Raw genomic sequence first — 15,115 nt, 5'->3', positions numbered from 1 at the left:
ATTCCTTGCCCTCCTTTCACCCTCCTGCATGTTCAGGCCCCGATCACACAAAATCTTTTTCACTCCATCTTTCTACCTCCAATTTGGTCTCCCACTTCTCCTCGTTCCCTCCACCTCCGACACATATATCCTCTTGGTCAATCTTTCCTCACTCATTCTCTCCATGTGCCCAAACCATTTCAAAACACCCTCTTCTGCTCTCTCAACCACGCTCTTTTTATTTCCACACATCTCTCTTGCCCTTACGTTACTTACTTGATCAAACCACCTCACACCACACATTGTCCTCAAACATCTCATTTCCAGCACATCCATCCTCCTGCGCACAACTCTATCCATAGCCCACGCCTCGCAACCATACAACATTGTTGGAACCACTATTCCTTCAAACATACCCATTTTTGCTTTCTGAGATAATGTTCTCGACTTCCACACATTCTTCAAGGCTCCCAGGATTTTCGCCCCCTCCCCCACCCTATGATCCACTTCCGCTTCCATGGTTCCATCCGCTGCCAGATCCACTCCCAGATATCTAAAACACTTTACTTCCTCCAGTTTTTCTCCATTCAAACTTACCTCCCAATTAACTTGACCCTCAACCCTACTGTACCTAATTACCTTGCTCTTATTCACATTTACTCTTAACTTTCTTCTTTCACACACTTTACCAAACTCAGTCACCCGCTTCTGCAGTTTCTCACATGAATCAGCCACCAGTGCTGTATCATCAGCGAACAACAACTGACTCACTTCCCAAGCTCTCTCATCCCCAACAGACTTCATACTTGCCCCTCTTTCCAAAACTCTTGCATTCACCTCCCTAACAACCCCGTCCATAAACAAATTAAACAACCATGGAGACATCACACACCCCTGCCGCAAACCTACATTCACTGAGAACCAATCACTTTCCTCTCTTCCTACACGTACACATGCCTTACATCCTCGATAAAAGCTTTTCACTGCTTCTAACAACTTGCCTCCCACACCATATATTCTTAATACCTTCCACAGAGCATCTCTATCAACTCTATCATATGCCTTCTCCAGATCCATAAATGCTACATACAAATCCATTTGCTTTTCTAAGTATTTCTCACATACATTCTTCAAAGCAAACACCTGATCCACACATCCTCTATCACTTCTGAAACCACACTGCTCTTCCCCAATCTGATGCTCTGTACATGCCTTCACCCTCTCAATCAATACCCTCCCATATAATTTACCAGGAATACTCAACAAACTTATACCTCTGTAATTTGAGCACTCACTCTTATCCCCTTTGCCTTTGTACAATGGCACTATGCACGCATTCCGCCAATCCTCAGGCACCTCACCATGAGTCATACATACATTAAATAACCTTACCAACCAGTCAATAATACAGTCACCCCCTTTTTTAATAAATTCCAGTGCAATACCATCCAAACCTGCTGCCTTGCCGGCTTTCATCTTCCGCAAAGCTTTTACTACCTCTTCTCTGTTTACCAAATCATTTTCCCTAACCCTCTCACTTTGTACACCACCTCAACCAAAACACCCTATATCTGCCACTCTATCATCAGACACATTCAACAAACCTTCAAAATACTCACTCACATGTATGTATGTATATATATTTTCTTTTCTTTCTTTTAAACTATTCACCATTTCCCGCGTTAGCGAGGTTGCGTTAAGAACAGAGGACTGGGCCTTTTTTGGAATATCCAGATATATATATATATACTCTTGGTATACTCATCTGATAAAGTTTTCAGAGCTTTATATGTTTTACTTTTTTTATTTATCTAGAGAGATTTTTTTCACAGAATAGTGTACAACTAGCAGAAAGGAACCATTTGGTGGGAATAGATTGGTATTAGAAAAGTGTGTACCATTAATGAAATATGAAACCTTTAATTCTAATGGGAGAAATATGCAAACCTATTCGTTTCACTGTAGATTAAGTTTGAAAGAGGAACTTTAGTATTTAGTATTATTATCTGTGTTTCAGCAAGGACCTGCAGGACCTATTAGGGGAGCTTTTCTTACCATGTGACATGCCAGAACCACCCAAACAGAGTTTTTTCAAGGGACTGTTTGGTGGTGGTGTCTCCCAACTGGATCGGGAGGAACTCTGTAAGTTATTAGTGCATATTTCATTTTCTGATTGCATTTAGATACCTCTTCTACTATAGTCTGACTGTAATCCTATGTTGCCAGATAGTTACATATTTTTAACGAAATTGTTTTGAATAATTCATGTACATTATTATTTTTCATTTAACATCAGCTATTAAGGTCTCTGACATCAGACAACAGGTTAGGTGTTACTAATGACAGAAAAAAATGCATTAGTGTGCCCTACATCCATGCAACCTAGTCTTCAAAAAGCTGATCAATTGCTAAGGCACGTGTTTATTCTGCTAGAATTAATGATTGTAAGATCACAGACATTCCATGTTAGAAGTAAATTTTTCTCACACACCATTACTCTTAGTTTTATTTTGTGATATGATGAAACCATAGTGTACTGAATCATTTGGAGAATTATTCAGTTTGAATGTGGGGAAATTTTGCAGTATTGTGAATCACCCATTTTTATAGATTTATAAAAGTTATGCAACATATGTTGTACATATTTAATGGTGATAGCACAGCTTATGGCTATGGGAAGCAGGAAGGCTAAGACAAAACTTTGGCTAAGGACAAATTTTCTGTGATTATTTACCATAATCTTCAACTTATCTAGCTTTATTGATAAGATTTTTACCTCAGTTTTCAAAAGGTAAGAGAGAGAAAGAGCTCCTTGTTGCTACAGAAATATGAATTAAAACACCAAAGCACTTATGTTGTGGTGAGATTAGCATTTTGTAAAGGCATGTTATGTAAGTGAACAACTGATTGTGATTTTTTTGTCTTAAAGTACAAGTTATGGACAAAGATGATGATGCAGTGGGTATCTGTAGATAAGGATAGCTTGTGAATGAGCTTTTTTCATCATTGCTGTAAGGAAAACCTTAAAAGCAAAATGTAAAGAGATGTTTTGGTGAAGTAAGAATAGATAAACAAAGAATATGTGGTAATGGTTTTTGTCAATGAACAGTTTTCATTAGATGAAAAAAGAAAGAAAGAACATGCATTGATTAAATCAACAAAGAATGTAATTATCATATATTATAGAGGAAGTTTGTGTTAACTGCTTTGATAATTAAGCTGTAGTGTGGGTAACTGTGACTTTGTGTGCAGTCTGCCCAGTATCGTAGCTGAAGCATTAGAATGAGTGATCTAAGGAAGAATGAAAAAGGAAAAGAAAATGAAAATGTATGTACACATTTCAGTAAATGAAGTAGTTACCTTCAAGTGATTGTAAAAGGAGCAAGTAACTTTATAGTTCTGGTAATTTGAATGTTTACTGAAGTCTGACAAGGAAATTTGGCAGCCTGTTGCTTCAGAAAACACATCACTAGCCAGTAATGTTACCACCTGTCCATGTAAACAACCAAGTATACTATTTATTAGTAGGCTTTTGAAAGTTTTATATGCCTGCGTAGTGAAAGTAGAATTATTTGAGTTGGAGATAATTAGGTTTTTATTGTGATAATGTATGAGATGATTCACTTCTTTAGCAACTCACTTCCAAGTTAGAAATGATATTTACTCTGGACTCTTTATAAGAACAGTTGAATGTTTTATTGACTTCTCATCAGGATTCAGCCAGTTAGCCAAAGAACTGAGAGAGCCCACTTCTTTTGGGATGATACTAAAGTATAATCCCAATGATATGCCATAATTTACCCAGCATTTTCCCCCAAAGGCAGGTTCACCAACAGCTCACATGATCAATATGATGTCATAGATAGGTTCCCACTTTCCTTTGCATTTCTAAGTTGGTATGCACATAATTGTTATGATGTTGTAAATAGGTTCCCACTTTCCTATGCTTTTCTTAGTTGGTAACATGATTGTCATATCAATTTTCTCCTTACTTTGGAAGTTTCACTTATGTCAGCTCTGAGTCAAAGGTCCTGATAATACATCGACCATTCACTTTCCAATGTTATCCAGAAGGGACTTCTATTCTTTAAAGTTTATATTTGATGTGCTAGACATCTTGGGTTGTTCCTTTAGAATTACTCCCTGATTATGGTGTCTTCTCAGTTACTTATGATTTGAAAGGAATTTTTGTATTGGTTTTTTAAAAATGATCTCAGTATTTTAAACCACGAATGATAGCCTCTGAACTAGCCCTCATGCAAAAACTATTTTATTGCCTTTTGTTCACTACAGAAAGACGTTTCAGTGGTATGTTTGCTTTACACAGAGAGTTAATAAAGCAAACAGGCTATTACCAGTGTTTATATTATTTGCAGGACTTTTGATAGAGAAATGAGTCTGAATTCCCATGGCAGCACCTTAGTCTGCTCATGATTCCAGTGATCCAGATGGTTTCTCTCCTTCTATTTTGATAGAATACTTTCTTTGAATACTCAGAAAATATTGAATGTACCATTATCTGGACTTCAGATTTTAGTTCTTTTTTTAAGTAAAATACTTTTACCCAATACATAGTTTGAAATGAAGAAATACATAAAGCATGGTATGCACAGCGTGTGGCATTTTCTTTGAATCTTCAGAATCTTTTAACTATCTTCTCATATCCATTTCTAAGCTATTCAGTGAAACTCAGTTTCTTTTGTGGTTTCGCACATTAAGTTTGGATTATAGATAACAGGTATGCACTGTTTTCTGAGGACTTGATCTTTTTTAAGTATATTTAGAATATATTGCATGTACTCAGGTTGATGCAGATCTTAAATAAAATGCTGCTAGAGTTGTGCTTTGTTGCATGAATTATAACACTAAGAAAAACTTCACTGTGGTAAGTTAGTGAATAGAACCATTTTTAACTCAGGATTGCAGACTGCTTATAAGTCTTGTCATTGTAGTTTATACAATTCAGTTTTGATTAAGACTTTTCCTTATTATGCTAGTTGTGTTTCTTGTAGAAATACTGGATTGTATCACATTCGCACTTATCTTTTATCCATTTGGGATTGGATTATGTTCAAGAGTGATAAGTTGATTGTCACAAGGGCTGAGGTTGACAAAAGCACCCAAACATTGGAATTTATGAAACACTGTACTCGTTTGAAATGGCAGGCTGAAATTGGTTGGGACCTGTAGTTGGATCAACTGTTGGTAATCATAACTAATTATTAGGTTCTGTTAGTAATTGTCTAGTAGGGTATTCCATAGCATGTTAAGGATTCTATATTTTTAGATCACACCCTGTTATAACACAGAAGGAAGTTTATTTCTGTCAAAAGTATTTGTTAGTATTTTCTGTATGATTTAAACTTCATAGTTTTACTAATATGAAACTATTTGCAGTTGGTGAAGCCTCAGGAAAGGGATCTCGCAGTGTAGCCAAGCATGTGCCAGGCTCCACCAATCCAGAAGCACTCAATGCTCGTGTTGGGACAGTAACCGGTGATATTGCCAGAACTCGTATGATTCTGGCAGAACGAGGACAGAAATTAGGTGACCTTGAAGAACGAACAGGTAAAATGATGACTGAAGCAGAATCCTTCTCCTCGGCAGCACATCAGCTCATGCTCAAGTACAAGGACAAGAAATGGTACCAACTTTGAAGTGGTTCACAGAATCATTTTGGTGATAGCAGATACCAGGTATAAATATTTCCTTAGTCTGACACGCCAGCTCTGAGGTGCAAGGGTTACTCACTGGTACAATAAAGGTAAAGGAGATGCAGAGCATCATCCTCAATGTTTGGTATGGGTATTTCACTCAAGAAATGAATGCACGTGCAGAAATGGTTAACCAGTTAGTAGCATTGGTATTCACCATTTCAGTATCTTTCCCAGGATGGCACAAGTGTGGATACTGAGCCCCTTGCTATCTCAAAGTTGTTACTTGAGGTATCAGCAGGCAACTGATACCAGTGTTAGAAGAGGATAGCCAGTTATTATAGTTGGTATGATACCAAGATATTCATCTGTAGGGAAACAAAGTCAAACCTTACTGTTGAAAGTTAGTCAGTGTCGTACTGTTTGTAAATAAGTAAAAATGTACAGGGAACAGTATGAGGAGGTGCAGTGAAGAGTTGTAGTTGCTTATAAATCCCATATGTTTTATGATGGTGTGACATACAGCCAAACTGCAGCCTTCGGATAGTGTGCATATGGCTGCACAAAAGAGTTGCACCTCATGGTTGTGAGCTCTCATGCTAATAATTAGATTCTCTCTCTTGCATTCTTCTCACTATGAATTTTCCTCACTTTCCTGTAAATGAATTTTAATCTCCAGGCTCACAAAGTGATCTAAAACTTTGCAGTAAAGAGTGTGGCCTACCAAACAAGGATAAGTTTTACCTCAGTTTTGTACTAGGTATCAAGAACTACACCCATCTAAGCTAAACTGCCTATTGGATTGAAGATAACAAGACAAGCCATCAGTTTAGTTCTCAAACCCAAAAAGTGCAATCCAGGTGATTATTTCTCCTGTTTGTATCTTAGACTTTGACACCGTCCAGGCAAGTTGATCCTGTACTTAACTTTTGGTGTTTTGTTAATTTTTCATTCAATAATTGGTCTTTTAGTGGATATGGATTTGCTTTAGTGTTTGATTATTTTCTAGTACACTGTAGTTCTAAGAATGATAAATTTGGGTGTTAGTACAAGTGACATTTTTTCTGTAACTTTAAGATATTGTAGTTCACTGTATATTAGACAATAAAAATAGTTCATCGTGAATAAAAACAAAGTAGGTTTGCTGCTGGCATCATAAGATGGTCTATTAACAGTGAACTTGTTCATCCTTAATTCTAAGATTTTCAGCATTATTAAAAAGTAGTGTTTCCACAGGTACTGATAACTCATGAGAGTTGTGGTATCATTCTTTCAAAACAGTTAGGATGAAAATCCTTCATCTTAATAAGTTAAGCATACTTAGTTACATCAGCTAGCTTTATATTATAATTTAGATAAGAAAAATAGCAAAAGCAAAGTCCATTAGTAAGTACAGTATCCTTCCATCACAACTGTGAACAAGCTGTGCAAGTGGCATTTAGATTAATGATGGTAAGTTACTTAAGAATTTCTCAGATGCTTTCTTCACTGAAAAGTATCAAAATTAGATTGTTTTAAACCTCTTTATGACATCAGCATATTTTTGCTATTACTACTACTATTTCTACAAATAACAGTGCAGCATTTGTTTGATAAGCAAAAACACCTCAGGATATTATAAAACTTATGCCAGATCTGGGTAGTATTACAGTTGTGTAAATTAACCTTTAAAGTCCGGGTGACTTACAGAAAGTTGCACATGATTTTGACAGAACATATGGTCTTCAAATTTTCTATTTCACAATATGTAATAAAAGAAGTGAATATGAAAGAAAAGGAAATGTACAAACAAGTGAGTTAACTTACCTTACATAGCCCTGATATGGTGCTGAAGCTAAGGTATAGATTGCTCAGCAGTGTTAGGATGGCAGGGGCTGATAAGAGGGGTGAGCCTTGAGATGCAAATTTACTGAATGAGACACTTATCACTGTTTGTGGTAATGATGTACATATTTACATATAGATTTACATATATTTACATAAGGGATGGTATATAGGGAGGGGGGAGGTAAATGGGGTGAGCCTCATGATGCAGGTTCACTATATGACACTTATCACTATTCATGATTATTATATACATATTTACATATATATTTACACATATACATATGTATATTCACCTCAGAATTGCTTCCAGAGAGTGGTAGTTTCTGGAGAAAGCATCTATAATGACCAAGGCAGCCATATGAATGTCAAAATATTGATGGGGGATTTAGAACAAAGACCACAAAAATTAGCATTCATATGAAGATTTCTAGAGTCTGCTGCTGGGTCTTCATGAGATGACTCCCGGAGTTTAAGGGTTAATGGTCTTATCTTTGACATTGTCAGTGATATGGTAAATTTCACTGCCAGTGAAAAGTTCAGAGGTTCATTATAGCATTATATGAAAAGCTCATAGATATACTTAAGCATGACCATGAAATTTTTGTCGCTGGTCATTAAACTGATACTTCATAATTTAAGGCTTGCTGACAATAAGTTCACCTATGTGTCTTGATACACCTCAGGTCATCTGTTTATGAAGATTGCCAGTGGGTAGTGAGAGAAAACTGGCAGTTTTGTCGTCAGGGTACTAAAGACTTTTTTTTTTTCAAAATGATACTGTCACAGTGGTTTTTGATACAGATAATGAATAAGCATTTGATAATGTCATCTAGGGAAGAAAGGGTGATACAGTAAGCAGCTTTTACCTTGCAGAGTAATGCATATCACAAAATGTTAAGTGCTTGTTGGTGCTGATGAAGTATTAATTAAAGCATAGTTGGAATGAAAATTTGAAATACTAAGAGATCTGGTTTTTTAATCATTAAAGTTATGCTGAAGAACACTAGTTGCTACAGTAGCAAAGGGACAAGAATGAAAAAGTAAGGAAATACATTATATAGATAACTTACATTATGCCAAGTCTGAGACTTACTTTTAGAAATTAATTTAGTATTGTTTACAGTTATTACACTTTAGTGATTATGATAATAACCAAAAAGTATTCATGATTATCAGTATTACTTCTTATAAGCATCTGTGCCAAATTTTTCTTCAACCACACTCAATTGCTATGTGTTGTATAAGCTCTTTCCCATGTTTAAAGTACATGACCTGAACAAAAATTTGTCTTTAGTTTTTGGTGCTACTTCAAGAATGATGGATTAACAGTAATCAGGACACTTGTTAAAGAATTCTGTACTTTGAGTTACATTGCAAATAAGTGACATATTGCCTCAACCTATAGTACTGTATGAATAGATAGATGTGGACATTATATGACCGGGAAAAATTTATGATTGGAATGGCCCCAAAATACTTACAAAAACTCTCTTAAGGTATGCCAAGTGAGCCCAATGAAATTCACAAGCAGTGAAAAGATCATTTGATATTTGATATTAGAATTTTGCATTTTTGTCCAAGTTTCATTAAATTATAATGACTGCAGAATGAGAGTCTCATACAAAATGCAAGTTGGTAGATGTTTGTCATGAAATGAAAATGTTTAATGTTTGTAAATCAACTTGTTTCTTGATGGATGATAACAAACAGGAGTGAGACAGATATGTGAAGGAAGACTTCATGCTGTGAAGTAATATATGTCCTTCAGTTAAATGCTTCACTAACATTTTATGAAAGGGTAATGATGTAGGACAGGCTATAGGTGTAATCATCATGGTACATTATATCACATTACTGTGTGGGATCTTTTGTTGAAGTATGATAAGGCAGAAATTGATAGAATCTATTCAGTCCGTATTTCTGTTTAATGCATTCTTCCACACAGGGAGTAAGGTGTCCTGTTCGCAATCTTGAATGAGCGTTAAAGTTTAGAAGCCCCAGCAACAGTACTAAACTAATTTGTTGATATTTCCTGAATATTTTCATAACTCTCTTCATATTATGTAAGGAAATTGGAAAATAATGTAAAACAATCATTAGTATATTGATTTGAACCACTTTTTTACATTATTTATATAATATATTTCATATTTGCTGGCTATCACATGTATGATTGAGGTAGCTTCCAGAAAGAACAAGACTAAGCCTTAGAGGAGAAGAAATCTTTGTTTGGCTCCATCCAGTCCTTCTTTTGGAAAGAATTACAGGAGTATTTTTCTGAGGATTAAATGTAAGAGTTTTACCTTTAAACAAAGAAAGTTAGTTGTGCAAAAGATCTAGGACTTTGTTCATAACTGTTAACAGATTACATGCAGAAACAGAATCTTTGCAATCTAGGACTTGGCATGTAGGAAAGAAATTACAGAAGTTTCTTCAAAATTGATTTGTGATGCTGATTTGTCTATTGATCTTTTCCACTGATCTCCTCAAGTTATGTCAGTGGTCCAGGTTGCACCAGAAATATAGCATTCTTATATTACACAGTGATTAATAGAATTAATCTTTTATCTGTTGTTGTTGTTGAATGGAGTGACCTAGTTTGGCTGGAATTCAGTGTAATAACTTGTCATACTAATCTTCTAATCCATGGGAATCTTTATTATCAGAAATCGAAAATGTTTATGAAGATATGCCAGGGATGTGGTTGGGTAGATAAGAACTTGGCAGAGGTAATTTGATATGCATTGTTGCAAGGGATAGTTTTTAGTCAGGTTGGATGGGAGTAAATTTACCTAGTGATATGATGCTTCTCACGACCACTTGATCCTTGTCTGGTAGGCTCACTAATACATTTGTAAATACTTAGGTCACTCTGTCTTCTGAAGGATTTTATGCTCCTGATTTTTTTTTCCTTCTTCCTCTTCTTTTCTCTCTCCAACTGGGCACATAGTTGTATACATTACCTTCTGTAGTCTTTAGCTTCATGTTCCATATTTTTGTTTATGATTTTATTTAAAATGCAGTCATCAATGTTAAACTTTTATATGCAGAGAGCACTGTTTTTAGGCTGCGTTTGTGAAGTTTTAGATCAGTTCCTATTATGAGTTAATATTGACAAATAACAAACTTGTACTTGTTTCATATCTGACAGATTCCTCAATGTGATTATTTTGGTTAATTTGATAGATTCATAGAATGACCTATAAGTTATTGAATAATGGAAATTTTTCAAATATTAAAAAGATATAGAAATTGCAGTTTGAAATCTTGTATAATTTCATCCTTTCCCATATATTTGGGGTGGATCAGGTGCAGATGGACTTTGTCTTAGGCAGTTGCAGGCACATTGCCCATACCCAAGTCTAAATACATTTATAGTAGAAATATTTTTTTAACAGAGATGAGGTCCCTGCTCTCAAATCTAACCCTTTCAGTCACCTGTGAACCACAGGAATACAGAGGTTTTATTCTTTAAGGCACTCTTTCTGAAACCAGATTTGTGATTTATTTTTCAAGCCTTATCATCAAAGCCTGTTCTGTCAATAATATATTCAGAATTAGGACTGATAGATTTTTCAAATGCAGCTTCACTTTTCTGGAAAACATTCTTCTCCACAACTTAACTTCCGCTCTTGGGCTGATTCCAGTCACTAGCATAGAATACTAAGTACAGGAATCAACTGTTGTTTTGTGATATTGTAATGCAATTGTTATCAATGGAGACACAAGTGTAAATGTGGATTTACTTCTGACTTTTATAAGTGATCTATGTGAATTTGTCAAAACAGTTGTTCATTTGGACCAAGGGTTTTTAGAATAATGCATAATTTTTAAGAGGTTACATTCCTTCCCCTATAATTTCTCCCTTAAGTATATAAAGAAGGTACATAATTCACAAATACTACACTAGTATTTGAAGCATAACACTACATGATACAGTGAAATAATTTCTGGATGATGTAGTCATAAACTTTCAGAAATTTGTTAAAGAATAGTTATGACTATATATGTTAATGAATTGTAAAGGTTATGATTATTATGGCAAAAAGACCTTCCTCTCCATGATGGTACTTTCTTTTCCATGATAGTTTCTACTATAAAATTTCATGATATGTTGTGGAGTCAGGGTTCAGTCAGCTTGGTATTATCATAGATGGATGCAACTTTATTTTAAAAAGAAGTTAGGGACATTTTTAAGAAAGGTATTATGTTTCAGTAAGGCTCATTTTCCAGATTAATGCAATAGAAAATAAGCTTTATTGAAGGTTTGGTTTAATTTGTATAATATTTTTATTTTCTGTTAATGCAGGTTATTGCTTCCAAAAACTGGATTTATTTTTACATAAAGAAAAATATTGTCAGATTTTGTAGATAAGGTCTGAGTCACTTTTTATGAACAAAATATGTAGCCCCATCTGCTATTGAATTTAAATTTGGTTAATGGATGTTGGATACCAGAGGGTTCTAATCTGTTTTGCTCTGTTGTATACATCTGCACACATATGTATTATCTATATAAACATTGAACTGAAACAGCAAACAGCACAGACACCAGTGCAATGCCAATGCATATGAAGCTTATTTTCCAAAGGATTGGTGCTGATCACACTTCTGTTATTCCCTCTTGTGTGATCTTTTTAAGGCTTTCTGTTTTCAGAGAAAGAATTGATCAACTGTATTAGTGACCATTTCCTCATTCAGAGAACTTTTGAACTAGTTTTCTTTTTACACAAAACTATATATTGATATTTTATATTCCCATGGGTGCATACTGAATAACAAAACAGTTATTTGTCAGATATTTTTTATTGCTAATCTATAATAGATTTTTGTCTTATGATATTTACTGCATTGTAACCTTATCATGAAGATAATATTATACTGTTGTATAGAGATGGTTCAGCTTAGCACCCTCGTTTTATGATTTTTTCACTAAAGAATCTTTGCAACAGACAGTTGCTTTCAGGGTTAGTGAATGTTTGTCAGCATACTTGAAAAATATAACAATAAAAGTTGCTTCATTTTGAAGAATCAAAACAGGCAGTTATTTCTATTCAGTTGTAGTTTAATGGATCAGTTTAGGAATTCAACAAATGTACCTTTTCCTTGTCTGTAATGCAGTCCAAATGTGAAGGACTAGGAGACTTCTTTAAAGGTAGAATATATGTTACTGTATGATAAAGGTAGAATATATGTTATGAGGGCCAGGCTGCCAGGGTGTTTGCAGAGGAAGAATTATAAGTTGAGACTGAGACCTTATTTTTGAGTTGAAGAAATTAATTGTTAAGGAAAGCCTTACCTCATAGATACTTAGTGATGCAATTTGTGTTAACTTTTTTTTTACCAGGAATAAGTTATAACCCATCTGTCAGTGAATGATATCCCAAACTTCAGTAGGCAGCAATAACCAAATTTGTATATGCAACAGTAGTTCTTGCTTATTTGAAAACAGCCAAATGTAGTTATAGAAAAAAGACCTGATATGTTTGTTGCTACATGACACATCCCCCTGACCCCGAGGTTCAATGAAGTTACTTTGTGTGTCCTCCGGTGTTGCAGTTTTGATCCACAAGAAAATGAAGTGACAACTACACATACTGTGATTTTTTTCCTGTATTTGCAATAGTATATACTCATTTTAAGGTGTGTATAATTGCATAGTTGTTTATAAATGCATTTTTAATTATGGTGAAGATGGACATTAAATTCCTTTGCCATTTTTTTTCATGAAAGAAGCTATATGCTTAGGTAAACATGGAGGAAGTAATTAGATAACCATAGATTTGAAATGAGAGTAAGCAAGAATGCTGAGCAGGTATTTAACTATAAAAGGTGGTGCTACCTTGTAGGGGAAGGTGATCAGATGCACATTATTTCATGGTGGGTGGTGGTACTAATGTTTAAGAACAAAAAAAAGTCATGTATCACCTCATACCATAAGCTGTCTGGCTTGAATATTTTGAAATGAAATATTGCCTTGAATGACTTCTCACACTGCTAAAAATGGTAAAGCACTTATTGTAAAAAGAAGGAAAAAATAGATAAATATGCAACATCAGGACTGCTTTTATGGGGCTCCTGAATCCTTTTGAGATTGTGCTCCAAATGCTAGGAAGGTGAGATAGGCCTTTTGGAGCAGGAGGTTCTTCAGTATGGCTGTCCTCTTTCCTGTCCACCGATGATGATAGAACCCTGTTGATGGTGACATCTTGCTCTTGAATTATCACTTGCAGGTGAAGTATAGGAACATCCATATATATAGAAGTGCTGGAAATTAGATCCATGAGGACAAATAGTGCTATGAGTTGAGTTGATCATATATGAATGACAGTTTAAGAGAGCAGTGAGGCAGTGTGCATTTTTTAATTGAGACAGTTGTATACCAAAGTGGTTCAGACATATGGAGAAGATAAACAAAGATAGACTGACTAAGATGATTTATGTGTTGGAAGGGGAAGAACTGAAAGGAGATGGAAGGATGGAGTAAAGGAGGCTCTGGGGATCTGCATGCATGTAGGGAATGAATAGATATTTGGGGATGGGGAGGACAGTATGCTGTCATTAGGCTGAACCAAGGCATATAAAGTAGACTAGTCTGTTTGGCATGGCTGTAGATGATAGGTTCAATTTCAGGACAGCATACATGACAGCTAGTAGGTGAAAGTGTGCAGATTAGAGCATTGTTAATTTGCCCTTGATACTTCCTTATCTAGCTGGGAAAGGCTGTTGGACAGAAAAAAATTATGTATTTATTCACACTACTACAGGACCTCATTTATAGGGTTCTTGTTTCTTCAAGGTTATGCTTTAATTAGGAGCAGGGAAAGATGGACTTCTTTGGAGCAAGAAGTTCCTTGGCAAGAATGTATTCCTTTTTATCCATATAGAGTGATATCCTAAGAAGTGACTTTCCATTTGTGGTGTAACCACATGCAGGCAGACTCCAGTAACTGATATTATTTTTATTATTAATATTATTATTATTCTATACATTACATGACAGCTTAGGAATGGATGTGAGTGGATGTGGCCTTTCTTCATCTGTTCCTTGCAGTGCCTAGCTAGCATGGGAATGGCCATCAAGTGTGAAAGAAGAGAATGCAGAAAATGGCGAATATGGATAAGAAATATGTATTATTATTATTTTGCTTTGTCGCTGTCTCACACGTTAGCGAGGTAGCGCAAGGAAACAGATGAAAGAATGGTCCAACCCACCCACATACACATGTATATACATACACGTCCACACACGCAAATATACATCTATACATCTCAATGATTTTTGCAGGGAAAAAATGCAATTGAGTGGGAGATGTATAAAAGAAAGAGACAGGAGGTCAAGAGAAAGGTGCAAGAGGTGAAAAAGAGGGCAAATGAGAGTTGGGGTGAGAGAGTATCATTAAATTTTAGAGAGAATAAAAAGATGTTCTGGAAGGAGGTAAATAAAGTGCGTAAGACAAGGGAGCAAATGGGAACTTCAGTGAAGGGCACAAATGGGGTGGTGATAACAAGTAGTGGTGATGTGAGAAGGAGATGGAGTGAGTATTTTGAAGGTTTGTTGAATGTGTTTGATGATAGAGTGGCAGATATAGGGTGTTTTGGTCGAGGTGGTGTGCAAAGTGAGAGGGTTAGGGAAAATGATTTGGTAAACAGAG

The 15,115-nt window shown here is 35.5% G+C and overlaps 1 protein-coding gene across 4 annotated transcripts in view; it reads left to right on the top strand.

Moving 5' to 3' along the window:
* The window catches only part of Tomosyn (syntaxin-binding protein tomosyn), a 488,765-nt gene extending 474,768 nt beyond the window's left edge, over nucleotides 1-13,997 (top strand). For all 4 annotated transcript variants that reach the window (XM_071693112.1, XM_071693113.1, XM_071693111.1 and 1 more), the window contains 2 exons: nucleotides 1,997-2,121; nucleotides 5,377-13,997. In XM_071693112.1, the coding sequence (XP_071549213.1) occupies nucleotides 1,997-2,121; nucleotides 5,377-5,636 (385 nt within the window). In that variant the 3' untranslated portion in view covers nucleotides 5,637-13,997. The remainder of the gene's footprint in view (nucleotides 1-1,996; nucleotides 2,122-5,376) is intronic.
* Nucleotides 13,998-15,115: the final 1,118 nt, after the last annotated feature.

Source organism: Panulirus ornatus, chromosome 55, assembly GCF_036320965.1.
Source record: "Panulirus ornatus isolate Po-2019 chromosome 55, ASM3632096v1, whole genome shotgun sequence".
NCBI classification, from domain to species: Eukaryota; Metazoa; Arthropoda; class Malacostraca; order Decapoda; family Palinuridae; genus Panulirus; species Panulirus ornatus.
The sequence above is the reverse complement of the archived record's forward strand: the minus strand, read 5'-3'. Positions and strand labels throughout refer to the sequence as shown.